Here is a 25696-nt window from a genome sequence, read left to right as displayed (position 1 = left end):
TCTGCTCACATCAGCTACCTGGTACTGGGATCTAACAAGCATTGATCTACCCTTATATCAACACGCTGTGCCCTAAAGCATTCAGTGCTACTAAAAGCAATTTAGGTGCCAGTACAATATTAACACTTATATCTTGCACATATACATTTATCTGGTTTCCAGTTACAGCTTTATATGTTGGACTATGAAAGGCAGAGCCGAACAAGAGAACTGTAGTAACACCAAAACAAATCCACAAAGAAAAATCCAAATCCTGTGTTAAAGCCATAGTGCTGCAACCAAGGAACTTTTCAAAAAAACTGTTCAGCAAGGAATGGAAATCTGCCGCAAGAACGGAAATGATTTCCAGTCGCAAGACAAGTTAAGTACACCAGCATAATTTGAGGTTATTTTGGAAAACATTCAGAGTTATGAATGTAAAAAATCACTGCCCAAGAGTGACATGATACCGCTGACGGCCAGTGTGGCAGTCTGCAGCACACCTGTGAAACACGACTCCAAGCATGCAGCAGTATGCCAGGACCCTACGAGAAATCTCCCTTTTTGTCACTTACAAGCTCATCTCTCTTTGGAAATCATTCTCGGGATCAACAGCATCTTTGTTAGGAGCACTCTGTGAGACGGGGTCCATGACCTGGCCCGAAGTCACATCCAGCCTTTCCACCCAAGGTAGCTGCTGCTTGAAGTCGGTCAAACACTGCTTCAGGCCGTCCTGGGAAGGAAGCACAGCTCTGCCCACCGCCGCACCGAACCGCAGCCCCACCCCATGCCCGGGTCACACCGTGGGCTGCTCCTCCAAGGCCGCCGGGCGACACCCCAAATCACCACAGCAGTGCAGGGGCCCTGGAGCTCTGCCCGGCCCGGTCCGGCCCCGGCGGGGGCTCCTCCGCCCCCCACCCGGCGCTGGGGGCCGCGGCCGCCCCGCAGGCCCCGCTCACCACGTCGTTGCGCCGCTTCGGCCGCTCCTCCAGCACCACGTTGAGCCCCGGCTTGAGCGCGCCCCTCGCGAAGGCCTCCTGGAGCTGCGGAGAGGGCGCCGTCAGGCCGCGCCGCCGGCGGGGACACCGGGCGGCCCTACCAGGCGCCTGCCGGGGGAGGCCTCACGGCCGGGCCCGCGCCCCGGCGCGGCCACCGGCTCACCTCCGAGTCCGAGAGGGAGGAGTCCTCCGAGCCGGAGTCCGAGAGGGACCCGCGCCGCGCCATGCTGCCGCCGCTCCCGCCGCTTCCGGCCGCGTGCGCGCGCCGCCGCCGCCGCTTCCGGGGGTGTCGGGGCCGCGGTCGTCACGGCGACGGCGGCGGCAGCGCCCGTAGGATGTCGACGGTGGTGGCGGAGCCCGTGGCCGTCTTCGGGTGCCGGCCGCGGGTGGCCGGCGGCCTCTGCTTCCTGGAGGAGCGGGTCGTGCTGCACGCGGCGGGGGCGGGCTGCCTCCGGCTCCACCTCGAGCAGAAGCGGCACAGGTTCATCCCAGGTGGCCCCTGTCCCGGCCCCGGCCCCGGCCCCAGGCCCGGCCCTCGCCCGCCCTGACCCCTCTCCTCCCCGCAGGCACGGAGAAGAGCCGGGGCGTGCAGGCGCTGGCCGTCAGCCCCAACCGGCGGTACCTGGCTGTCTCAGAAACGGTGGCGGAGCAGCCGGTCCTGACGGTCTATGAGCTGTCGTCGGGGCCGGCGCGGCGGCGGAGGACGCTGGCCGCCGCCAGGCTGCCGGCGCGGGAGGCGGTGTCCCTGGCCTTCTCCCCCGACTGCCGGTACCTGGCGGCCGCCACGGCCCCCCCCGAGGGGCACCTCACCTACTGGCTGTGGGAGCAGCAGCGGCTGATGGCGGCGGTGCGCGTCGGGGCGCCGGAGAGCGGCGGCTGCCAGGTAACGGCCGCGGCCCGCACGGGCTCCGCGCCCGGCACGGCAGCCCCGGGCCCATTCGGCCCCCCCGTCCTTGCCAGGGTAGGGGGTGCACACGCCAGCCTCCAAAACCGAGCTGGGCCAGCGTCTCTGCGGCTTATTTTTAACATTTTGATTCACAGGTGACTGGTTCTTTGGGAGCCTATTGCACTATTTCAAAAAGTTGGATAAAAAGAGCAAACTTCATTCAGCAAGTACTGGGTGCCAGGTAGCACGTAGGTTCTGTCTGCAGGATATGTGCACAGCTTGCTTTCCTGCAGCCATGTGGCTTCTGTCTGGGGCTAGAGAGGGAGGAGAGGGCTCCACGTTGTAGATTTTACATAGTTTCTCTGGCCTTTCTTGGCGTCTGCTGTTGGCCTTCCTCAGCAGTAGGACACTGGGCTGAATAAATTTTTCTTTGACCCATAATGGACATGTCCATACCTCTTGTATCACATGAGATTCTTGTATATCACATGAGATCTACAGTATGGGGCCAGTACAACTGGCCAGTGAGTGTGCAATGTATCCCTTGTGTCCCTGCAGAACACTCCTTAAATATATTGGCTGTGCTCAGTAGCTAACACACATCTTGGAAGTTCTCAGTGTGCTGGTGCACCTTTTCCCTCCTGCAGTCTGTTCTTTGTGTAGATCAGAGGAATAGCCCAGGAAGAGTGGCTAAGAGCAGACTGATGGCACTCGAACTATTCCTGCACCCTGCTTTGGGTACCCTTTTTTTGGTATCCTTCTTGCAGGTAGGTAAGAAGCTTCCAGTAAATGGGTTTGTTGGACCCTAGCTGCCATTTTTTCCCGGGTACAGCTACAAGCAGAGGTTGGACAAACAACTGACTTCATGAGCTCAATTCCTAGAGAGAGTAGGGTGATTGTAAAGACAGCTGCTGTCTGAAGTCCCATTAAGCATGAAAAATGAGGCCTAACTACCCCTGCTATCCTTCATGTTAGGTATTGAGATGGTTATTCCACTATTTTCACCAATAAACACATAATTATGTGAATTAATATGCGTAGTGGGCAAGATTTGCCTGAAATAAAGAAATACAGAATTTATTGCTGGCCTTTAAGAATGAATGGTCCCAGTTTTCAGGAAGCTTGGTACCAGAAAAACTTGCTAATCAGCAGTAAAGAGGTATTTTGGCCTTACTTTTGTCATTTAATTCTGAAGGGCAGAAACTACTTTCTCTTCAGTATTGCATTGTCACATAGCATCGTAATAGTGTTAATGTATTTGTAGCATTCTGTAAAATTGATTACTCAGTTTTGAAACGGTGAAAGTGGCAGTATCTAGTTATGGTGGGTATTTCTTAGTCTCTTCCCCATTCCTATATGTTTCTATGAGCCTTCTTCCCTTGTTTGTTTTCCTTTATCTGGTTTTGAAAGTCTTCGGAACAGGTATAATACTTGCTTATTTGTGAACATAGTTGTATAAAATAATTTCTCTCTCTTTTGTTCCATAGGTGAGCTTTAGTCCTCAAGACAATGCACAGGTTTGTATCACTGGAAATGGCTTTTTTAAACTTTTTAAGTACAGTGAAGGAACTTTGAAGCAGATGAATTTACAAAAGGGAGAGCCACAAAACTACTTGTGCCATGCCTGGCTGTCCAAGGAGGAAGTTATATGTGGCACTGACTCAGGCAAGCTTTTCTTGTTTGAAACTGGAAAGTTGCACTGGGAGACAAGTGTAGAGTGCAAAAAACCACCCAGGGAACTAGAAGAAGATGTTACAACAAATGAATATGAGAGGTAAATCTGTTAAATGCTATTGCTAATAGTTCCATGCTTGTGCATGCAGATTACTTATTTCTTAATAATACTTATTATCGCAGGCTGTTCATTTATTTCCTTCTTGTCCAGTTTATGCATGGGTTATAATATTTTGATTGCTGTTGATAAGCATTTTTTGTTTTGTCCTTCTTTATTTTTAAGTCTTTATGCATTTCCTGCTTGCAGTTCTGATGTTTCTAGTGGACTGGCCTCTGAAGATAATAGTTCACAAAAGGATTCTTTGCCTCAAATATCTGCAGTTGCAGCTTATTCCAAAGGCTTTGCATGTTCATCTAGCCCAGGAGTTGTTCTTCTGTTTGAGAAGACCAAGGAAAAGGAGGTCTACAAGGAGGGTCAAGAAATCTGGGTAGGGAGAAAAAAGCTTTTCCAAGCAATTAGGCAGCAGAGGCCTGTTTAGAGGGGTGGGAGTGCTTCCAATTCAGTTATTAATAATAATTTTTAATACATATCTAAATTACATTGTAAACATTAGCAAACTGTCTGTTGAATCAAAAGGAAGGGAGCTGCCAGAGGTCAAACTGAAAGTCAGTGGCAGATGTCCTTTTGCAAGGTAGCTCTGCGTGTTCACACATGTAAAATGTGTTTTGAAGCTGCTAAACTTCAGGAAACCTTTAAGAAACTTTTATTTGTGGAGACTTGGAGCTAAGAAGCTGTCTACATCAGTTTTGGAGAACTATGTTGCTGGTTTTTTTCCAAGACAAAACTTTTCTCCCCTCAGATATTTATTACATGACAGCTATTGTCATGGACTTGTGAACTCTTAAGTAATCTAGTAAGATCTCTAACTGTTCTATAGCAAGCTGTATGCATTGACTTACTGCAGTCTCTGGATAAGAACATTTAATTCTGATGACCATGTCAAGCCTTCATACTCTGGGCCTTAAAGGTCAGTTCTGCCCTGTGCACGAGACCCTGTAATCAGACTGTTATGAACCTGAATGATACACTACAGAGAACCTTTATTCTGAGATCACAGTTTTCAAACAGTTTTCATTCTGACACTTGCTAGATTTTTTTCTCTGTGTTTTTCTGCTACCATTTTCATTTTTGTTTATGCAGTACTTAAGTTTACTGCTGAATACTCTGATACTTTTTTCAGCTGTTAATGCTATTTATACAGCTAGGTTATGTTGTCCTCTATTCCCTGCCTTGCAGTAGTTATGTACTAGTAAATATCCAAGTTGTCTTACTGATATTATGAATATGTTTATTAGAGTAGCATTACAGCAACAGTTTGTGTGTATGTGCCTACTACTAATACACGGAGACCTGGAATATCCCATGGGATGCATTTCTTGTGCAGCTTCCTCAGGACCTGTTCAGCAGTGAGCCGAAAAAGTCAGGCAGACAGGACATTATATGTATATGCTTCAGTCCCTCTGAGGAAACGATGGTTGTTAACACAAATAAAAATCAGCTTTACATGTTTACTATGCTCTCCACTGATCGTATGAAGGTGGGTGTAATCTTATCACATTCCACATCCATCATGTCCAGTAAGGGGGTGTATTGTAACGGCACAAGCTATTGAGTGTCTCTTTCTATGATAGATTCTCATAAAATCCATCAAATAGCATCTGAACTCTTAGAGCTCATGATAGGAAGTGCTCTGCATGCTTCTGAGAGCTGTATTTCAGTAGCCCCATGTTTAAGCATCCCTTCGTATGAATACCTGATGTTATTCAGCAGAATGATAGAGGACACTGTTAATACTGTTTAAGGGTGTGTGTCACTGTTGAACAACTTAAGTAAGGCTTTAATGGAGAGGTTTTTAATGTAACCAGTTGTTTATGCTCCACTGTAGTATGCAGAAACTTTAATGCCATGATAAATCTGGAACAGCCTCATGTTACTCTAAAATAATAGTTAAAGTCCAAGTTAGAAGTGAAACCTCTTTGTGAAGGATAAACACAATGAAAAACATTCCCTACTCTAAAGGTATTAAATAATTTAAAGACAAGAGATAGATGTATTATCATGAAATAGGCTTGTATGGAGTTAAATACCTAACCTGTGTACAGACGTATGGGAAGATCTTTACAGGAAGGAGTTTTGTATTTACAGGTCCTTTTTCTGCATGCAGTCTAAAATTTTATTGGTGCTTCAGCTTCCAGCATATACTAGCTAAACATCCTGGTTAAATTGTTTATCACTTAGCACCTGATTATTTTTAAGTGTCTGTCTGACCAGATGGTCTTAACTGAATTCTTGCAGGTCCAGTTTTATTTGTTGATCTAACTTGCATTTTTTTGGTCACTTATGATTATGTTCTGCTATTGCTACTGTATGAAAACTATGGAACCTACATCTTCCCTGCATCACTTTTCTTGATTATTAAGTTAAAACTGATACTAACATTGTTATGTTTTTAACATTGTTATGTTCAGACCGGGACAGTGAGAGGATTAAGTGGTTTCCTCAAATCTATTTGGTTACTGTATGCAAAGAGCTATGATAGCTTTCTTACTTGACTTACTGCCTGCGGTGAAATATTTGTGATTTTTTAATGTTCTTTTTGCTTCTTAGGAGAAGGCAGCTTATTTTGCATATCTGAATTTTCCACTGCATTCTGCTCCAATCACTGGTATGGACATCTGTGTTTGGAAACCCATTCTTGCTACTTGTTCCCTGGATAGATCTGTCCGCATCTGGAATTACAAGACAAAGTAAAGAGTTGTTTCTGTTTGTTATTACCTCTTGCTTTGTTGTATATTGTATTTAGCAGGCAACAGCAACAATCTCATATGAATGAGAGTGTTGTTCTGGTAACATTCATGTGTGGTGTGGGATGTAAATGGTCTTACTGACATGATTTGGGGAGTGTAAATATGCAATGCTTTTAAAACCAGTGCCAAAATAATCTAAAGCCTTTTCTATTAGGCCTTTTTTGTGTCAGACTTCTAATGCGTTTTGGAAAAAGAACTCTTTAGGAATATTTCATTCAGCTTTGTCTTAAGATACTGTTGTCCCATCTCCTACTTCATAGCCATAGTTCTTAAGCAAAATTACTCCAGCTTTTAAGGTTCTTTGGAGCAAGAGGGGCAGAAAAACAAATCTCGGAAGAGATATTTGTGTAGGTTTGCAATCAGCAGTTTGTTTACCTTCTTCATTATATTACAGTAAACAAGTATTTGTTCTTTCACCTTCCATACCTTCTCTGTGAACCAGAAAGTTCATATTTGCCTTTGTTTCCCTTAACACTGTGTGTGATCATTACTTAACTGAATGACAACATATCTCCTCCAGGACAAGGCAGAATCACATTGTAGCTGCAGGTGTCCTTGCCGAGTCAGATATGTCCTGTCTAGCATGCACAGGGAGTTTGTACTATTCCATACTCTGCAGTGGTTTTCTCTTTCAGCACTTTGGAGCTGTATAAGGAATATCAGGAGGAAGCATACACAGTATCACTTCATCCCACTGGCCTTTTCTGTTTGGTTGGGTTTTCTCACAAACTACGATTTATAAGTCTACTGCATGAGGACATGCATGTTTTCAAGGAGTTTTCTGTGAGAAAGTGTAGAGAGGTAAGGAGTGATGCAAAATTGAAATTGGGGAGTTACAGGGAGCAGAGTGGTGGAGAACATGATGGAAGATAGAAACCTCTCCAATAGATCCTAGTGGGATTTAGGAGACAAAGCATAGAGAAAAAGATTCTGACTGTCAGAAAATAAGCCTGGAGGCTGATGCATGACTGTGGACCTGGGAAGCAACAGGTAGTTTGCTCAGAAATACTCAAGGACTGAATTTTACAGGGGAAACCACCGATTAAGAAAGCAGTAAGAGACTAATTATGTTACGGAGTTTTCTTTTTGTGTAACAGTTTGATGTTAGATGATGTCATTGGAATTCAATGCATGAAAGTTTTTATCCACTGCATCTGCAGTAATGGGTGGTTATGTTCTTTTTGCAGTGCTCATTCAGTAACAGAGGCCATCTTTTTGCTGTAGTTAATGGAAATGTGATTCAAATTTATTCCAGCATCACCTTTGAGAATATTAATAATCTGAAAGGACATAGTGGGAAGGTTAGTAAACAAATCCTATGCTATACAAGTCGTTAAAGTTTGAACTACTTGGTAAGATGCATTTTGGAAAGGTAAAGTACAATTTTGGATCAGAAATGGGCCCAAAAATTAAAAATAGAAATCCAGAAGATAGTTTTCATTGGTCAGAAACCAATGTATGCATGCATTAGATACATCTAAAGAGTCTGTCCTTAAATTGAAGGTGAATGATTGGCAGGCAGCTGAACCAGGAAAAATAACCCAATAATAAATTATAAAAATAAAATATACTATTCACTATTGAAATTAGCTTTTTCCTGACAGTGTGTTCATAAGGTAGTTCTTACTGAGGTTTTTTTAAATGCTAAAATGGAATTAGTTGAGAAACATCTGGGGGTTTTTAAGTAAGACTTAGAAGTATGATTCCAAAGTTGTCATGGATTTACCATTAAAAGGACTCCATGCTGTATGTCTGTAACCTCTCCTTGGTGTGTTTTGCTTTTGCCAGATACATGCTGTTAAATGGAGCACAGATGATGCTAAATTTGTCTCCTGTGACACACATGGTGCTGTGTATGAGTGGAACTTGTTGACAGGTAAAAGGGAGTCAGAGTGTGTGCTCAAGTCCTGCATCTACAGCAGCATTGCCCTGTCTTCTGATGCCAAAATCATCTTTGCTGTTGGATCTGACCAAACTCTCAAAGAAATTTCCGAGTCTTCGGTGAGCTAACAAGCACTCTGGGATTTTCCTAAATTCTCTGGGGAGGGTAATATACTAGTGCTTTGGTTTCCTTAGCATTCATTTGTAAGTAGGAATCAGTCTGGTTTTGATAGCTGCAATATTTACTGACACTTTTCTTGTGTTCTTATGTCCTTTACCATGAAGCCTGAAATTTTGTTGTAGTTTTGTATTTTTATAACTTCACTTGGATTCACCTAGAAATCTTCTAATCAGCTAACAAACTAACTTGGCAATATTGTATCAACTGTTTTGTTGAAATACAAGTGTATTGAATCTACCACTGTAAGCTACGTGCATTTCTTTTTCTCCAGAAAAGTAGTAAATTGTATGTGATAACCATTACATCTTTCAGAAGTGATCAACTGTGGAACTTGGCTTGAAATTTTAAGAGTGTATATCTGTAAATCTTAATACTAATTACTGTTCATGGCTTTACTCCTATAGGCATGTAGGTTCTTTTAACTGAATTATTAGCTGCAGGCAGTGGTATGACAATTGCTCATGCAATAAGTAATCAAATAGTATTGGAGAACTTAATGTAATGTGTGGGTTTTATGTGGTTTTGGTTTGGTTTGTTTTTTTTTAGATCCAGCTTGAAGTATCTGCTTTTGGTGTTGTTTATACTGCAGTAGCTGTTTCTCATTCCGGGCACATGGTATTTGTTGGTACATCTCTGGGGACAATTCGAGCTATGAAGTACCCATTACCTTTGACGAGGGATTTCAATGAGTATCAGGCCCATGCAGGTGCTGTTACAAAGGTAACATAGAGTACTTTCTTTTCCCTGTGATATCAGCTGCATACATCTCCTTTAGTGATGATTCTTCTTCCTATTTCATAGCATAATATGTTAACAGTTACTAAGGTTGAGCCTGCACATGGAGAATGAATATTACAGCATTCATAGAAGCCCTGTCTCTAGAAATAGATGTCACTGGGTAAGCTGTTGTTGGCTAAAAAGTGGCTTGCACCAGGTCATGTCATCTGGCATATCCCTGGTGGAGAACTTTGATATAGATGTTTCAGGAAAAGAGGAAGACAGATTTATGCAGGCTTGAAAATCTCTTGTGAGAATGGAAGGAGGAATGAGATAAATGTATTAAGCAACTTGCCACCAGGGTAAAGAGCAGAAGAGATTGCAGTGCTGGTCTGCTAACCAGAGTGTATTTCTAAAAGGGTAATGAACAGCATGTGAAAGGTGAATAGAGCCTGCAACCATGGAATATTTCAGTGCACTTTCTCCAGGAAGCCACATGTTCTGTCTTGTTAAAATTGTTCCTAGTTTGGGCATTTCAAGTATCACTGTCAAATGCAGCATCTTGACTTAGAGCTGCACAGTCCAGCATTAGGCTGTGAACCTCAGGTACTGGAACTCTACTTTCACCTCATTCATAGGCTATGTCAACTCCCAGGTACTCTATGCCAGGCCATGCAGTCACAGGGGGTTTGGAGAAGGTGACGGCAGTTATTACTAGATAGTTCTTGGTGAGGTTATTTGCATATTCAGAAGAAAATGTTTAGCCATCTGTTGCTCAAACAAGTCCTCAAAGAAAAAAGCTAGAGACCTTTGGAATTGTCATATAAATCGCCTGTCTGTGCTATAACTGTCTAGAAGGTCTTTTCTGTTCCAGGTTTTAAAAAATCTTCCTACAGCTTTGAGAGCAGAAGTGGATCTAGTGACTTCACATGTTCTTTATCTTCCCTTCCCCTGTTGTTTGGACCAGGGTGGAGCATGGACATAATCAAAATGTTGGTAGTGGGGCTATGTAAATATTTCCACTGTTGACTTTCTGTGGTAGAAATGACAGGGAGTATGTGGGTGGGAAGAAAAATTTGGTATAAAATCAAACTGTGTCTCCATTCTTCCTTGTCTCTACTATTATTTTGTTGCCTCTTCATTCTAAGATGTCTGTAACAAACGATGACCTATTTCTGCTGACTGCTTCAGAGGATGGCTCTATATTTATCTGGAAAGTGTATGATAAAGGAGATGGAATACTGAAATGGGAAAAGGAAGTTGAGTATGCTGAGGAAGTTCTAATCATGAGAGCAGATATAGAAGAGAAGGTAGGAGGAGCAACTTGTGAACATGAACCATAGGATTCCTAGTACGTTTGCATGATGTTTGTGACTAGCTGTTCCTATGTGGCCTTCTGTTCAAGAGGGCTTGCATGAATTTTGTCATAAAAAGAAGTTGCAGCAAGTGGCTGCAGCTGCTTGTTAATATGCAAACTGCATTGTATGAACAGTGAGTCTGGAGAAAAGTTTAGACTTTTCTCTACTACTTTCCCCAATCCTTTGAAAGCAGTTTTAATGGAGTAGAGAAGTCAGAAGCTGCATTTCTATAAACCATCTTGTAAGATAACAAAGGAACCTTACTTCTGAAACTTCTTGGTCTGTCTGAAAATTCTCTGCGAAGGCTGTGTTTCGTAAGTATGTGCATGCAAATAAAACATCTTTAACAAACTGTTGCTAATGGCAAATAATACCTTTGTTAAAACTATCTTCTCATTCTTGTCCTAACAGAGTCAGGCAATGCTAGACCTGCAGATTCGTGTGAAAGAGCTGCAGACAGAAAATGATTACCAGCTACGTCTCAAGGACATGTACTGTAATGAAAAAATAAAGGAATTAGAAGAGAATTTCACTCAGGAAATAGGCTCCCTTAAAACCAAATACCAGGTATGATTCATATTGCAGAACCAAATACCAAGAAATCTTTCACTGAAGAGTTGAATTCAAGATTGCATTATATATGTATGAATGCCATAAACCATCTGAAAAACGAAGCATTCCTTTCCAGTAAAGATGTTCTTGATATGTGTAAAGCATGAAGCTACCCTTGAGTCAAGTATCTTGTAAGTACAAGGGGATGCAAGAGTTCTCCTAGGTAGCCTGTAAGCATCTTCACATAAAAACAGTTCCAGCAATAAATGCTGACTGAGACCAAGGATCAGTAAGCTGTATCACCCTGAAGTAGAAATGGGACCATGCCTTAAAAGCTCTGTCACATATAGGGTAGCAGCTGCTGCAGAATCCAACAATTGTTCTTAATGCCGCCTTTCTTATGCCCTGGATGCTTAGCTTTTTTAAGAACATCTCCTGAGGTGTCTGTATGCTTTTTGAAAATAGAAGTAAGATATATTCCCTGGATTTCTTCTGTTCATGTGTTTATTGATTTCTCTGTGGTCTGTGGACTTCCCTGAAAGGCAAAAGCCGCCATAATTCTTCCCAATGTCTTATTTGTGTGTGTTAATTCTATTCTGTCCATCTGTCTGGTGCACTCACCAGATTACTGACCTGTAATTTGCTGTATTTCTTCTGGACCCTTTTTGGAGTTAGAAGGCAAGTGCTCCAATAGCCATTTGTCTGGCAGTAAGATAGCTTGAAATGAGAGACTACATATCACATGATTCATTGCTGTCAGTTCATGTTCTTTTCGAGCTTTTGGATTAATATTATCCTGTCCTGGTGATTTGTTACTCTTTATTTTGTCGAGTTGTACATAGTCCCTTCAAGCAGTATTTCAGTTTGACTCCACATAAAGAAGGATTCCAGTATGAAAGCTTGCCAGGTTACTTATGAATTTTATTATTTTATGGCCTTGTCATTATCAAGTGCTCTTTTTATACCTATCTTGTCTCTTGACCCTACAAATGTTCTGGCCGGTTTCTGATTTTTATTTTTTTGAGGAAGTTTAATTATTCATTTTAATGTTTTCTTCAAGTAGTTCCTCAGACTCATTAGCTTTTTTCATTGTGGTTTTTGTGTTTAAGTAACCTGAGTTTTAACCTTTCTGTTTTTCCTCATTTTTGTACAGCTTGACTTTTTACAGGAAAGCCACTTCAATTCTTATAGATCCCTCTACCTGTGTTTCATCTGTGCTGGTTTTCTTCTGTCTTTTCAGGTCTTTTCATAGGTAGCGCTTGGCTATAGAGCTATAATAATCTCAGCTATGCCAAAACTTCTTCAAGCTTGTTGATTACAGGCTTGCAAGCAAATGCTTCTGAAGGTGAATAAAAGTTTTCTAGGCAGGCAAGTTACTGCTCTCTGAGTATCAGTATGTGTTAAGATTAAACTGAACAACAGATTTGGACAGGCTTGGGGCTAACCTTTCTAGTTGTTGTGTCCGGCAGGCAAATGGAGTGTTTCTGCTTATGTAAGACCCATACAGTTATTATGAGAACAAAGTGAAAAAATTGTACCTATGGTACAATTCCCAACTTTTCTGAGAAACTTCTCACCCATTTTATTGTTCCAGTTCTTTGTGCTTTTTTAGAAGATTAAGTCATTTGTAGTGGTAGTCAGACATTCCAAGCAAATGGCATTCAGAACTCACTTCTGCTTAGGTGTATGCCATTCTATGCAAATGTCAGTGCTTTAGGACCTCAAGGTTGCTTCAAGTGAGACAGGAAGCAGCTTGAACTTTAATATTGGGACAACAATTTGTGGAACTGCAAATTCTCCTCAAGCAGGCACACGCAAAGAAGCAGAGGCTTTTGTAGCTTAGAAACTTCTTGTTAGATTGGGATTGTACAGTACTCTGTATTATAGGATCTCCATTTGCTACTTTCCCTTAGCTTTCCATAGTTTTGTAACTTGTCGTAACAAACTAATCTCTGGGAAAACTTCACTTAGTGACATATGGCATCTGAATTTTGGTGAGAGACTTCAAGCATAAATTCTGTTGTGTATGTGTTCCCTACCATGAGTAAGAGCACGAACAATTTGACACTGTTTTGCCTAGTATCAAATTAAAACATATTTTTCTTATTTTTTCCCCAGATTTTACAGGCAGAAAAAGAAAAACAGGAGCTACAACACCAGTTTCAACTGTCTGAGCTGATGAATAAACAGGCCAGGGAGGTGCAACAGCTAGGTTAGACTGTAACAAGTGTTTATAACTAGAATCTGGAGGAAGTGCATTAGCTTCATAGCAAGTAATGTGACAGGGATTGTACTACAGTACAAGGCAAAATGCATGTATGGCATAGATACTACAAACCAAACGTTTGTATAAACTGCACCACACACATGACTATGATGCAGATTTGCACATGGGCACTGTATCTTAGCTGTTTGCATTTTGAGATTAGTAATTTCTTCATTTATCTGATAGTTCACTGTGCAAGAATACTGAGGCCGTACTGCTCAGCAAGGAGGCTAATGTACAGTGCACACAACATGGGAATACCTGGACCCCAGATTCAGAAATACTGCAGATTAGTACCAGAAAGGAAGTCCACCCATAAATTAATCTATTCCCTACTCATATTCTGTAACCGTTGTGCTTATACAACTTTGTCATGGTTGTCATCTCAAGGGAATGCCTAAGTTAGCTGTTATTAATTTGTTGTAATGGCAGAGTGGGAGATTTTGGTGTAGGTTTTAGATTTGTTCAAGCTGGAACAGAACAACATTCTGTCCCGATGCAGCAAGCAGGGTTATAGCAGAATATTCAGAAACACAGCTGAGAAAGGTGAATGACAGCTTTGAAACAGGCATTATTAATGAAGTGGTAAGTAAAAAGAAGAGCAGGAAACTCAAGATATGGTTTTCTGACGTAAAATTTTGTATGACCACAGAATCTAAAACCCCTGTATATCTGATGAAGAAAGTGATGAAGTGCTTCTAGTGTAACTTAATTGCAACCAGCTGCCAAAAATAAAATAGAGAATAAGATATTGATGACTGTAGAAGGATAGGATACACCTCTCTTCTGCTACTTTCAGCCATTCCATGTGTTTCCTGTTTTCAGAGTCTGACAGTAATCAGAAACTCTTAATGGAAAATGAGAAATACCAGGAGCTGCAAGTGAAATCCCAGAGGATGCAGGAGGAATACGAGAAACAATTGCACAATTTGGAGGAAAGCAAAAGCAAGGCTGTGAGGGAGCTAACAGAATATTACGAGGAAAAACTTAATGAGAAATCTGTTCTGCTGAAAGAGGTAGGAAACTTGATTTGCAGTTTGAATTATTGACTTAAGTTTTTCTCCAACTGTGATGAAGTGTTCCCTAGGGCAGGAGAGGCTGGCTCCCTCCATGCAAATCCTGATCTGCTTGTAACCTTGGGGAAATACGTTAACAGGTGGTAGAATAGTAATGAGGAAAACCCAGCTGAGTTACCAACTTTTCTGGGCTTCATATCTTCAGAAAGTAACCTGCTAAGATTAATATCCTTGGGCATCCTCAGATTCCCCTCTCTGTCTCCTAGATCCAATAATTTCTGTTTATTAATGTGGGTTAGATGATACGTTTACTGTAATTTAATAAAAATAGATTCAATCACCTTGTTCTAGTGAAGAGATAACATTTATAAAATTGTGAATTCCATTCCTGAGTCCCAGAGATTCCTGCCTGCATAATATGGGGAACAAAGAGAAATACCCTGTATACTTCAAAAAACTCCTTCACATTGAGGTCAAAGACTTGGCTTGACAAAGGGCAGCCAGATACCCGATACTTATGTATCTAAAGTCAATAAATTCTATCAACATTACTGTTGGCAGCCCTATGTTGCAATACCAATTTGGAAAGAATGTGAGGAATGAATGTGAGAAGAGAGGCATACAGAGACTGATGCAAACCTGTCTGGTTATTGGTCCTAATGTATCAGAAATGGCAATTTTGAAAGATCTCAAGTGTTACTCATGTTTGTGTTTTCTGCAGCCAGAACAAGTTTGCTGATGTTAGGCCAGGTTCCTAACTTGAAGAAACCAAGCCTAAAGAAGAAATTTTAAAAATAATTTTTATGTTTATCTTAACAGTTTTTAAAGTTACTTTAATCCCTTAAGATGTTAAGATCCTTAAATGATATTGCTGCAGTTGAAGAGTCCATTCATAATATAAATAGGTCCTCCCAAGAGAAACACAGTTACAAATAAAGAATTCTCCTCTTCTTATTGGTCTCTTACTGTTGCCTTCTCTAATGTTTGCTTTCCTTAACTGCAGACAGAGGAGGATATGAGGCGGCAGCTTCAAGCACATGAAGAAATTAAGAAACAAATTGAAGAAGATGAAGACCGAGAAATCCTGGAAATCAAAATCCAGTACGAGAGACGGCTCTCAGAAGAAAAGGCATCAAACCTGCAACTGAAAGGAGAAATAGGAGTCATGAATAAAAGGGTATGTCTTATTCTGTGGTAGGATCAGACCTGCACATGGAAACCTATAGCTGAGGATTGAATGTGACTAATGGCACGTAGTTTAGTCTGTTAATTTAGTCTGTAAAAACGTGGTATTTCATCTGAGAACAGTAGCCTCCTTCTTATATCAGTCTGAATGTTTTAGGAATATTTGGGCAGAAGAAGCAGCTGTGTGCTGATTGTATTGCTGATGTGATTCGAGATAGATGATAGAGGAGGTGTGTTTTTATTAGGACATTTTCCTTTATCTTACATGGTTTTAAATTATAAATAATAATATTGTTCATCCTATGATGGGAAAGAAATGAACCTTTTAATTTTTACAAGATCTAATGCATTGCTTTGCTAGAAAATACTTCTACTGCTTCATTTGATGCAATAAACACTATGTGTTTTGTGTGCATCATCATTTTTTATTGATTTTACTAGGATTTTTAAGGAGGCATAAAACCTTTTAGCTCTTTTACTGGCTAAGCATTACATTTGCCTAAGGATGTTAGAGACATTTTTTCTTTTCAGTCCCTTCAGTATCTATCTGGAGACAGATAGGTTCTCTTCCTTCATACTTTCTATTATCATGGTACTGTCTTCAGTTGCATTGTCTTTTAGACACCAGGAATTTCTTCATGGGTCCTCACAGTTTGACCAGCACCATTCCTTGGTTCCAACTTTCCTGGCTTTACTATGAACTAGGCACCCTTCCAATCTACTTTTGACATCTTTAGAGATGCATGAGAAGTGATTATCTTGAAATAATTTCCCTGGCTTGAGTGTTATTTGAAGCTGATGCTTTGGAATAATATCCATACCCTTCTTGCTTCTGGATGCAAATTCTTTGATTCCTTGTAGTGCAGCAAGTATTCTGTCAGAATATACAGACAATACATAAATGGATATTCAGCCCCCTTTTGAATTACAGGTATTTAAGTGATGTGATGCTCCTTCATCATGTCTTAGTTTAATATCCTTTATCCCACACTGTCTACAAGGTGTCTTACAGAGTAGAATGGCTAAGTTGTGCACAGCTTTTGGAGACTGTTAAGTTCTTACTTGTTTGCCTCTCTAGTTGAACAGCCTACAGAAAGAGCTCAAGGAACGAAACGGGAATATTGAGGAAATGAGACTGGAACAGCAGAAGCTGCAAGGCATTATTAAGTCACTGGAGAATGACATCTTTGCACTAAAGACGGAAATTCAAGTGAGAGCCAACGCTATCCAAGACAAGGTGAGGAACTGGACAGTTGGCTGAGATCAAAGTCACCCTCCCTTGGTGTAATACAGATATTTATTATAATGGTATCATGTTGTAATAATATCACATGACTGGAAACTCAGTTTTAACTCAAAGAATTTGCTATCTTTAGTTTGGGATTTTAGTTTTTAGTTTACATTCTAAGCTTTTCTTAGGGAGCTCAAATTCAGGATGTTGAGTTTCTTGTTCCCTGTTCTGGGATCTCTGCATTGTTTGCTCTGGTCCTTCCCACTCAGTCTGTGTAGATGTGCAACTGAAGTTCAGTCTTCCACTAGATCTGTGACTGCTGTTTTTGCCTCTGTCATGTTTGTGCCTTGTCCTAGGGATGTTTGAGAGTTCTGTGTCTGATTCAGATCTCTGTACCTATTTCTTCCAGGAGAAGCACATATATGACCTAAAAAAGAAAAATCAGGAACTCGAAAAGTTCAAATTTGTACTTGATTACAGAATAGAGGAGTTTAAGAAGCAAAGAGAGTTACGTGAAAATGATATTAAAACAATGAAGGAGCAGATCTGTGAGGTGAGTAACACTCATTTGGCCTCTGCTAACTAAGCCCTTGGTTTGGATACAAAGATGACTCAACAAGTTCCATGGAAGACTCCACCCTGTTCCTTGACTTCTGTTGAGGATACATAGCACTGATTCAGTTATTTACAGCTAGTAAAAATATTTGCACACAGTAGCTGCCATTTAATTTTCTATCACATGTTACAAGTGATCGACACAGTTATTTAAGTTCCTGTTTCTGTATTCAGTTCTAGAGTCTGAGTAGTATCAGTTTTCCTTAAAAATGGATCTTGTCATTTGGTTGCCCACCACGTAACCTGTAGAGTTTGCAAGACACTGCCTTTACTGTCTGGAGGAAGAGAGAGTGAACTCCTCTCAGAAAGTTGCAAATTTATGCACACATCACTGTTTAGGGGTTAGTACATTGACAAAATACTGTTCATCAGCTGATCTGTGGAAAATTTCCATGTATTCAGACTTAGCTTGCAGGAAATTCATTGAGCCAACTTATTTATGATAGAAACTTATTGTGATCTCTCCATCGATGTAGCTTTAGCACAGCCAAATTAGGACTATGGTGACATAGCTAATCAGTGACCTAATAGTTTTCATAAGTCTGTTTATTCAGAAAAAAAGCCTTTAAAATAAAATGCAAACTAATGAAAAATGTGTATGTATGTCAGACTAGCAGGATGAATGCCCTGTTCTCTCTTCTGGTCACCATCTTATGCCAGTAAATGCTATAGTACCCTTACTGCTTTTTTCGCCTGTGTTCTACATATGTACCCACAGCTTTTCACAGAATCATCTAGGTTGGAAAGGACCCTGGAGATCATCTAGTCCAACCGTTCGCCTAGCACAGTTCCCACCTACAGCATATCCTTAAGCTCTAAATCGACCCTACTCTTGAACCCCTCCAGGGATGGGGACTCCACCCCCTCCCTGGGCAGCCCATTCCAACACCTAAATGTATTTCAATGTATTTGTTTCTTTTCAGTGACAGTTTTTTTTCTGTTGTTGCACTTACTCTTTCCAGTATTGACTGCTAATTTCAATATCATCTATTTTTATTCAGATGCAACAGTAAAGCTTCAGTTCAGCTCAAGGAAATGAAGGGGCATCATGTCACTTAAATACCTGTAACTCAAAGGGACTTGAATATCCAGTTTTGTGCTTTCTCTACATTCTGACAGAGGGCAGTGTTGTTCCAAAATTGACTTTTTTCGTGTTGTAATTCATCCTGAAGGGGGATATCCTCCTTCAAGTCTGTATTTCCAGTCTCTGGTTTTCCTGTTATGTGTTGTTTTTTCATGTCTCTTTTAGTCCTGATTTCCTCCTTCTGCTTCCTTTCAGATGGAGGGGGAGCTGGAACGATTCCACAGGGAGAGCACACAGTTGAAGCTGAACATCACACAACTGCAACAGAAACTAAAGGCAACTAATAGCAAGATGCACAGAGAGAGGCAGAAGGTATGGGGTACAACCACTGTGCAGGTCCTACATAATGAAGTTTGTGGGGACAAAACACTGCAGAAGCATTAGTCTGAGCAAACAGGTACTTCAGAGGTACTGTGTCCAAGGGCCAGGAGAGTCTGGTCAATCGGGACAAAGAAAACTTCCAAGCCTGCAACCAGGTTAGAGAATTGTTATTTTAAAAAATCCAGTTATTTATGTGTCAGTTTTTTCAATCAACACATATTCTTCTAGCTTTAACAGAGCAGTGAGGCAAATGCTCAACTTTCCTGCCCAAGCTTGAAATCTGGGGATACATGGCCTAAACAGGAGCAGCACATAGGCTACCACCTACAATGACATGTAGGCAGTAGTAGGATGAAAAGAAGGGTGGGCTTATTAATGGAGGAGACAAGGATCCCTTGTGTTTGACAACAAGCACGTCAAGTCATGAGGGAGGAAAAGGAACTGCAAGTGAAGGTGAAGTTGCTTAGCAGGCAGTGCAGGACTGAGGAAGCAGGTAGAGGGGCCTGGTAGAAACCAAGTGAGAATGAGAAGACAATCTTGATGAAGTCATCAAGTTGTGCATGTGTCTGATATGTGTTTTGTCCCTTGCCTTCTCTCATTAACTGTTTGCATGTTGTTTCTAAATAAGAACGTAAGTTGTCTGGGAAAGGGCAGTGGGAGACAGCATTCATGGTAATAAGCCACTGGTTTTCAGATGAGATCTGTGGATGCTGACACTTACATTACCTAATGCAATTATCTTGGATTATTATTACTGCTAAAACTTATCACTGTTCTTCAACATGTAGTGCTCACATCCCCAGCGGATTTTTTAATGATTTTTTTTTTTTTTTTTAAATTAAGTGGAAGTAAAGTATATGAGAGCTTTCTCCAGTTCTAATAGACTTTATAAAAAATTGTACATGGTAAGAGTGCTCTGATGAGTCAATTAAGAATGTACCTACATCATTTTTGCAGAAGCAAAATATGGAAACTTTCATCAAACGATTTAAAACAGATCTTCATAATTGTGTGGGCTTCATTCAGGATTCCAGAAAAATGAAGGGTGGGATCCGTGAGCTCTACAGGAAGTATGTGAACCAATCAGACTTGGTGAGTCAAGACCTTTGCCTTCTCCTTGCAGATGAATTTCTCTGGTAGAGTAATTACTGAGGCAACATGCTGTGCCCCCTCAGGTGGAGACTGAAGCAGTAGACAGAGACTTGCAGCAGGAGTACATGAGACAGCGAGAGTATCTTGAGAGGAATTTGGCAGCTTTAAAAAAGAAGGTGGTGAAGGATCAGGAAATCCACCGAGCTGCTTACATGCACATTGTGCAGGTAATAAGCCTTTTCCTTGTGTTATGGAGAGGGAAAAAGGAAGCATCTACACAAAAGAGACTTTAGCAGCCTTACCACTGTGTTTTTTTAGGACTTTGAAACAGTTTTGGTTTGCTTCCTTGACAGAAATTCCGAAGTTTTTCAAGTGCTTCCAGTCAAGGGTAATATTCATTGAGCTAGTAAAGTTCTATAATTTTCTGGTCAAAAAGAGCAAGGTCTCTGAAGTCAGAAATTGCTGCTGTTTTGTGGATACTTTTGTTTATCTCCCACTCCATAATGTAAAAGGAGATAGGGAATCTCTGCTGCCTGGACATTTTTTAAGCAATTAATGTTCTTATTTTTTATTTCAATCACTGTTTATAATTGCCATCATAATCAATTTGCACCTGTGAGTGACAAGCTGTACTTGCTCTTTGGTTGTGTTTAGGAAGTAATTTTGGAGGAAATAAAAAAAAACCCAACAACTTTCTTTGTCCCCATAGTCCCACACATACTGGTCTGAATTCAGAAGAACTTTCTGCTTTTCACATCCAGGTTTTTTGAGGAAGTTCAGAAACACATGATAAATATGCCTATTTGTACCAACATCTCTTTCTCAGAATCTTTGTTCCTTACAAGGCAAGGTGAACTTATGACTGGGGGGGCCACAGATAAAAATTGCTTTCATCTGGAGTGAAAGGGTCTAAAGCCCCACAGCAAACATCCTAGGAGGACAGCTCTTCTGCAGTCTCTTCTTACTGTGATCTCCTTCTGCTCAGTCAGCATTTCCTTTTCCCCTCACTAGCCCTTTTTTCATTGTTACTTTATTATGCTTCCTCAGGATCATTAGACTTCAAACCCCTCCTAAGTAATCTGTTCTTTGCTATTTATTTATAGTTCTTCTTTGGGATGTCATGTTTTAAACCCAGCTGGCAACCAGACACTATGCAGTGGCTTGCACAACCTTCCCTGCCCAGGAGATGAGGGAAAGAATTGGAGCGGTAAAGGGAGACTCATAGATTGAGATAAAAACAGTTTAATAATTGAAATAAAAATAAAACAATAACAGTAATAGAAAGGACAAATGGGTAATGCACAATGCGATTGCTCACCACCCGCTGACTGATACCCAGCCTGTACCCAGCTAGTGATCCTGAAATACCAAGATCCCACAGTCACAGTCCTGGAAGCAAGAGAGAGCCCCCTCATTCCTGGCCAACCTTCCTTTATATACTGAGCATGATGCTACATGATATGGAATTTTCATTGGCCGGTTTGGGTCCAGTGCTTTGGCTCTGCTCCCTCCCAGCTTCTTGTACACCTGCGCATGGGCAGGACATGGGAAGTTGGAAGGTCCTTGATCTCTTAGCAACAACTGAAAACATCAATGTATTATCAATATTATTCTCATACCAAATCCCATACTGAATCCAAAACAGCACTATTCTAGCTGCTAAGAAGAAAAATTAACACTATCCCAGCTGAAACCAGGACACAGGTCTAGGCAGCAATGATCTTCTTCCCTGGCCCTGTTTTAATTTTTCACTCTTTCTGTGAGTTAGATGTTTCCTATGGCACAAAAGGAGATGGCTTCAGAAAATAACCTGAAGAATTTCCTTGCTGGAATAGGGTGACAGATGGTGCTCATAATGATAATACTTGATGTCTTGGATCAGTAAGCTTAACATGAAATGATGATTAAAACCGAATTAATAAAACATCTGGAAGATGAAGATATCAAAGGTTCTAACCAGCCTGGTTTCTTCAAAGCAAAAGCATTTCTCTGAAGTCTAGTAGATTAATGAGACTTTACAGCCAGAAGGAATTATCATGGTCTTCCAGTCCTTCACAGGGGGCTTTTAAGACTAGTTTAGACAAACTTCTGTCAGGACTTGCTTTGAAAAAGTAAATGACATCTTGGCGGCCTTCTAGCTCTGTATTTCTATTATTCCTTAGTTGTGCTTACTTTTTCAGAGTTTTGCATTCCTCTTTGAGTGACTGTTCATAGGTACATTACACTAGCAACTGCTGCAACAGATGATTAGAACTGTCAAGATAATTTTAATTATTCTTACCAATTGGCAAGTTTCTTGTTGTTAGACTACTAGTTTTCCCTCCAGCCTTCTGTATTTGTAATGGCTTCTTTTGTCACTTGGATACCTAAGAACAGACACACTGAATAATCTTGAAGTAATGCTGATTGAACTGAAGCATATATAGGATGATCTCTTCTATAATATGTCCTACCTGTCTATGACAATCAGCACTATAGGGACTTCCTAGGCTGTAGATTGCATTCAGACATCATATGCAGTTGTACCTGATGGCCTCATCCTCCATTCATTTGATCAATCCCTTTTCTGAAACAATTGGTACTTTGCCACAACATCCCATGACAATGAAGTTTTACCATGAACATTTATTTTAATTCATTGCAGGATCACTGCATTGCAGTGCAAGCTTTCTGTCAGAATGCAAAGATTGAATTAGAGACTAATCTCTCTGGATAGCATGCCTCTTCAGAAAGATATTATTAGTGCCCACCATCAACCTTTTAGCGCCCAGCAAACCAGACAAGATATTTCTACATAGCCCAGATTGCCTCATACCAGATACTATGTATTATACTAAGAAACCAAAAGCAAGATCTTAATTTCATAGCAGCATTCAAACAATTGCAGTGAACTTACAGAGATGTTCATGACTACAGTACACCTAAACAGAAATGCTGTGACCTAGCCCTGAAAGCTGGTCAAAAGAAAGTTACCTTGACTCATTCTTGGAAGTTATCCTCTTCATGTGTTCCTTTCAGAATCAAGCTCTGGGATAAATGCATAGCAGTCACGTTTCATCTGTGTTTCATGACTTGAATTAAACAAGTCAGAGTCAACAAAATGTTGTGGTTTGAGAGCAAACTGCCTGAGCTCACCAACTCATGCTGCATTTAGAGTCCAACACAACCACTGTTCTTACCCAGTAAGTTCAGATCTTAAGGCATCCCACAATCTTCCTCCAGACAGTGATTTTTCAGCTGAGGGGAAAATAAAGCACAGTTGGTGTACTTGTCTTCATGTGAAGTATTGAGAATCTTGCCACACATATGCACCTTGAGTTATTGCTGCCAACTTGAACTCCTTGAGTGCCTCTATACGCAGATAATTGCAGTAAGCATTGTACTTTGTTACTAACGAGCTTTCTGTTGTGTGGTGCCAATACTTTATAAGTATACCGTAAGGAACTGAATCTTATGCCTTCCATAAATCTCTTATGGCAGCGTAATTATCTCTATCAACCAAAATTATCATTTAAAAAAATCAAGATTTGAAGAGACCTTCTTCATAGGAAAACGTAATTAATCCTTGTTCTTATCTTATGTTGTTTTAGTGGGTTCCCTATTTCTTGAGACTGGTTTTATGTGAGGTACCCAAAGCATGCCTTTTGGCCATTTATCTCTCTAAAATATTGGCATTTATGATGAAGTTCAAGGAGTTGGAATGGCACTGTGTTCCAGAACTTCTAAAAAACTACCACGGGTAGCTGAAATCATTGCTATTCTTGGTTCGAGTATAATGGCAGCTGTTTAACATTTGCACTAGCTGTTGGTGTGCTAAGGTCTTTGTAAGAGGCAAATACAGAATTCTACTTCTCTTGAATTCAGAAAATAAATATTTAGTTAATAGTGCTCCTGTTTCTGAATCATGAGCAACATACCATCCTTCAGCAGTATTAGCCCATACTGTTTTTGCTGAAGTCTTTGAATCTGTCACAAAAATGGGTAAAGTACATTCACTTGTACTTCCACAATTCCTGCAGCAAGATGCTTTGTGGTAGGCTATTAAAAAATTAAAGGATTGAACTTTTATGGGTTGAGAACTGACTAAAAAAAGAACAAAAGATGAATACAGAGCTAACTTTTCCTCATAACAGCATGTTAGCAGTAGGTATCTCAAGTCTCCATATGCTTTATTTCTTAATAATTTGGAAGCGGTGTTGGAAAGTGATGTCTGTCAGAACTAATGAAGAGAGCTTTGAAGAACTGCAAGGAGATACAGATAATTTAAGTGAATAGACACATAGTGGCAAATGAAAAGCAAAATAATACACACTAGAGGGAAAAATGGAAATCCCTACATTAATTCTGAATTAATTAATCCAGGAAAGGACCTGAGCTTCCCTGTGGAATTGACAACAAAGATGATAGCTTGGAGTGCAGCTGCAGTCAGAAAAGCAAAACAAGTATTAGCTTATTGAGCTAACATAGTTAGAATACTGTCATACTTCGTGTCAAATCTGCCATGGCCTTATCTGAAATGTGTACTGTACTGATAGCCCTGTATCTTCTGCTTGTGATACTGATTCTGTACTGTCCAGTGTCCTTCCCAATGATATGGAGATACATATTGCTGAGCCAGATAGTACCTGTGCTTTTCCTCATAGGACATACTGTTTTTGCAGGAAAATGTGAGTCTGATAAAGGAAATTAATGACTTGCGGCAAGAACTGAAGGTGGCCCACACCCAGGTACATGACCTCCGGTCAACACTAAGATTAACCAAGAAAAAACAGGCGATTCAAGACACAGGTGAATAGTGCTTCTTGTATGATTCCCATATTGTCAGTACTCATTCCAGAAGCCCTTTTTGTCCTTGGTGAACTGTCTCCATATCATTCCAGCTTGTCTGCCTGGTGGTACCTGTTATATTGTAATGTTAGTTGTAGCAGCTGCTAAATATTGCAGAATCTTACTATTTAGCTCTACTCCTTCAGCCCTGAAAGATGCCTTTCTTTGTTCATGCCAAAAAACAATGTGAGTTGGGCCTTTGTTACTCTGCTCTGTCCACTCTGATTTTATCTTCTAGCTCCCTCCAGTGAACTGCTGTCCAGCCCAGCTGTCCTAAGGTTGAATGCAGAGAAGGAAAGTGAGAACATCATAGAAATGCAGCAGCTAGAAATTCAATACCTGCGAGACCAAATCCAGGAGAAGGGGCAAGTCCTTGCAGTTCAGCCTCTCTTAGTTGGAAATCTTCCTAAGCTGAATCTAGAAAGAAGCCACAAGACACAGCAACAGTGACCTGATTCAAGGATGCCTCACATTATTATATTCTCCTAGCAAGATCAGAAATGCAACAGCATAGATTAGACTGCCATGATCCTATACTCTTCCACTAGAAGCATTTGTGCAACACTCACTCTGAACACATGGCAGCAACCTTCACTCCCTTCTACTTTCCTGGAATTTGCCCTTTCCATGAGGCCTAGGAGCCAAGAGAAAAAAAATAAATTTGTGTTAGTGCAAGACTGGTCTTTGTGCCTTCATGCTAGGGCAGGTATGCACCTTTCTCTTGAACAATAACATGTCCTAGTTCAGAAGAGCTGGTCAAACTCTGTAAGCATTTTCTGCTAGAATTCTTATTTGGTGTCATTGTGCTGCAAAAATCAACATCAGCGTCTTATTACTGCCCATACTTAAGGCCAGATGTCAGTGTTATTCCAAGCAGGTATTCAGTCACAGACTAAAACTCAATTACCTTGTGAGGGCAATTTTTGTCTAGTGGTCAAGCAAACCTGAGCTAGAGCCCTTGCTCA

General features: G+C 40.9%; 2 protein-coding genes across 3 annotated transcripts in view; one reads left to right on the top strand and one right to left on the bottom strand.

The window, feature by feature from the left end:
- EBNA1BP2 (EBNA1 binding protein 2) overlaps positions 1-1236 on the bottom strand; it is a 4551-nt gene extending 3315 nt beyond the window's left edge. The window contains exons 1-3 of the mRNA XM_074906405.1: positions 1141-1236; positions 939-1022; positions 555-712 (exon numbers count right to left, since the gene is read on the bottom strand). Of these exons, the coding sequence (XP_074762506.1) occupies positions 555-712; positions 939-1022; positions 1141-1203 (305 nt within the window). The 5' untranslated portion in view covers positions 1204-1236. The remainder of the gene's footprint in view (positions 1-554; positions 713-938; positions 1023-1140) is intronic.
- Positions 1166-25696, top strand: CFAP57 (cilia and flagella associated protein 57). Of its 2 annotated transcripts, none has more exons than XM_074906402.1 (22): positions 1166-1469; positions 1544-1860; positions 3351-3637; positions 3821-4025; positions 4983-5135; positions 6206-6345; positions 7041-7206; positions 7593-7706; positions 8194-8406; positions 9014-9187; positions 10333-10494; positions 10954-11109; positions 13213-13306; positions 14186-14376; positions 15380-15553; positions 16640-16798; positions 17202-17345; positions 18687-18803; positions 19770-19904; positions 19988-20131; positions 24566-24692; positions 24970-25696. In XM_074906402.1, exons 1-22 carry the CDS (start codon positions 1202-1204, stop codon positions 25179-25181), a joined length of 3852 nt encoding a protein of 1283 aa, XP_074762503.1. In that variant the 5' UTR covers positions 1166-1201; the 3' UTR covers positions 25182-25696. The 2 variants fall into 2 exon arrangements, with proteins under 2 accessions (XP_074762503.1, XP_074762504.1); XM_074906403.1 differs by having other exon boundaries at positions 1167-1469; positions 3845-4025; positions 24970-25695.

This window comes from Athene noctua, chromosome 5 (assembly GCF_965140245.1).
Source record: "Athene noctua chromosome 5, bAthNoc1.hap1.1, whole genome shotgun sequence".
Lineage (NCBI taxonomy): Eukaryota > Metazoa > Chordata > Aves > Strigiformes > Strigidae > Athene > Athene noctua.
Note: the sequence above shows the minus strand (reverse complement) of the source record. Positions and strands in the feature narration are given on the sequence as shown.

Coding starts and splice junctions, on each gene's coding strand:
- CFAP57 (XM_074906402.1), top strand. CDS start 1,202: ATGCTGCCGCCGCTCCCGCCGCTTCCGGCCGCGTGCGCGCGCCGCCGC. Junction 1,470..1,543: donor GCGGCACAGGTTCATCCCAG/GTGGCCCCTGTC, acceptor TCCTCCCCGCAG/GCACGGAGAAGAGCCGGGGC. Junction 17,346..18,686: donor TGAAGGAGCAGATCTGTGAG/GTGAGTAACACT, acceptor GCTTCCTTTCAG/ATGGAGGGGGAGCTGGAACG.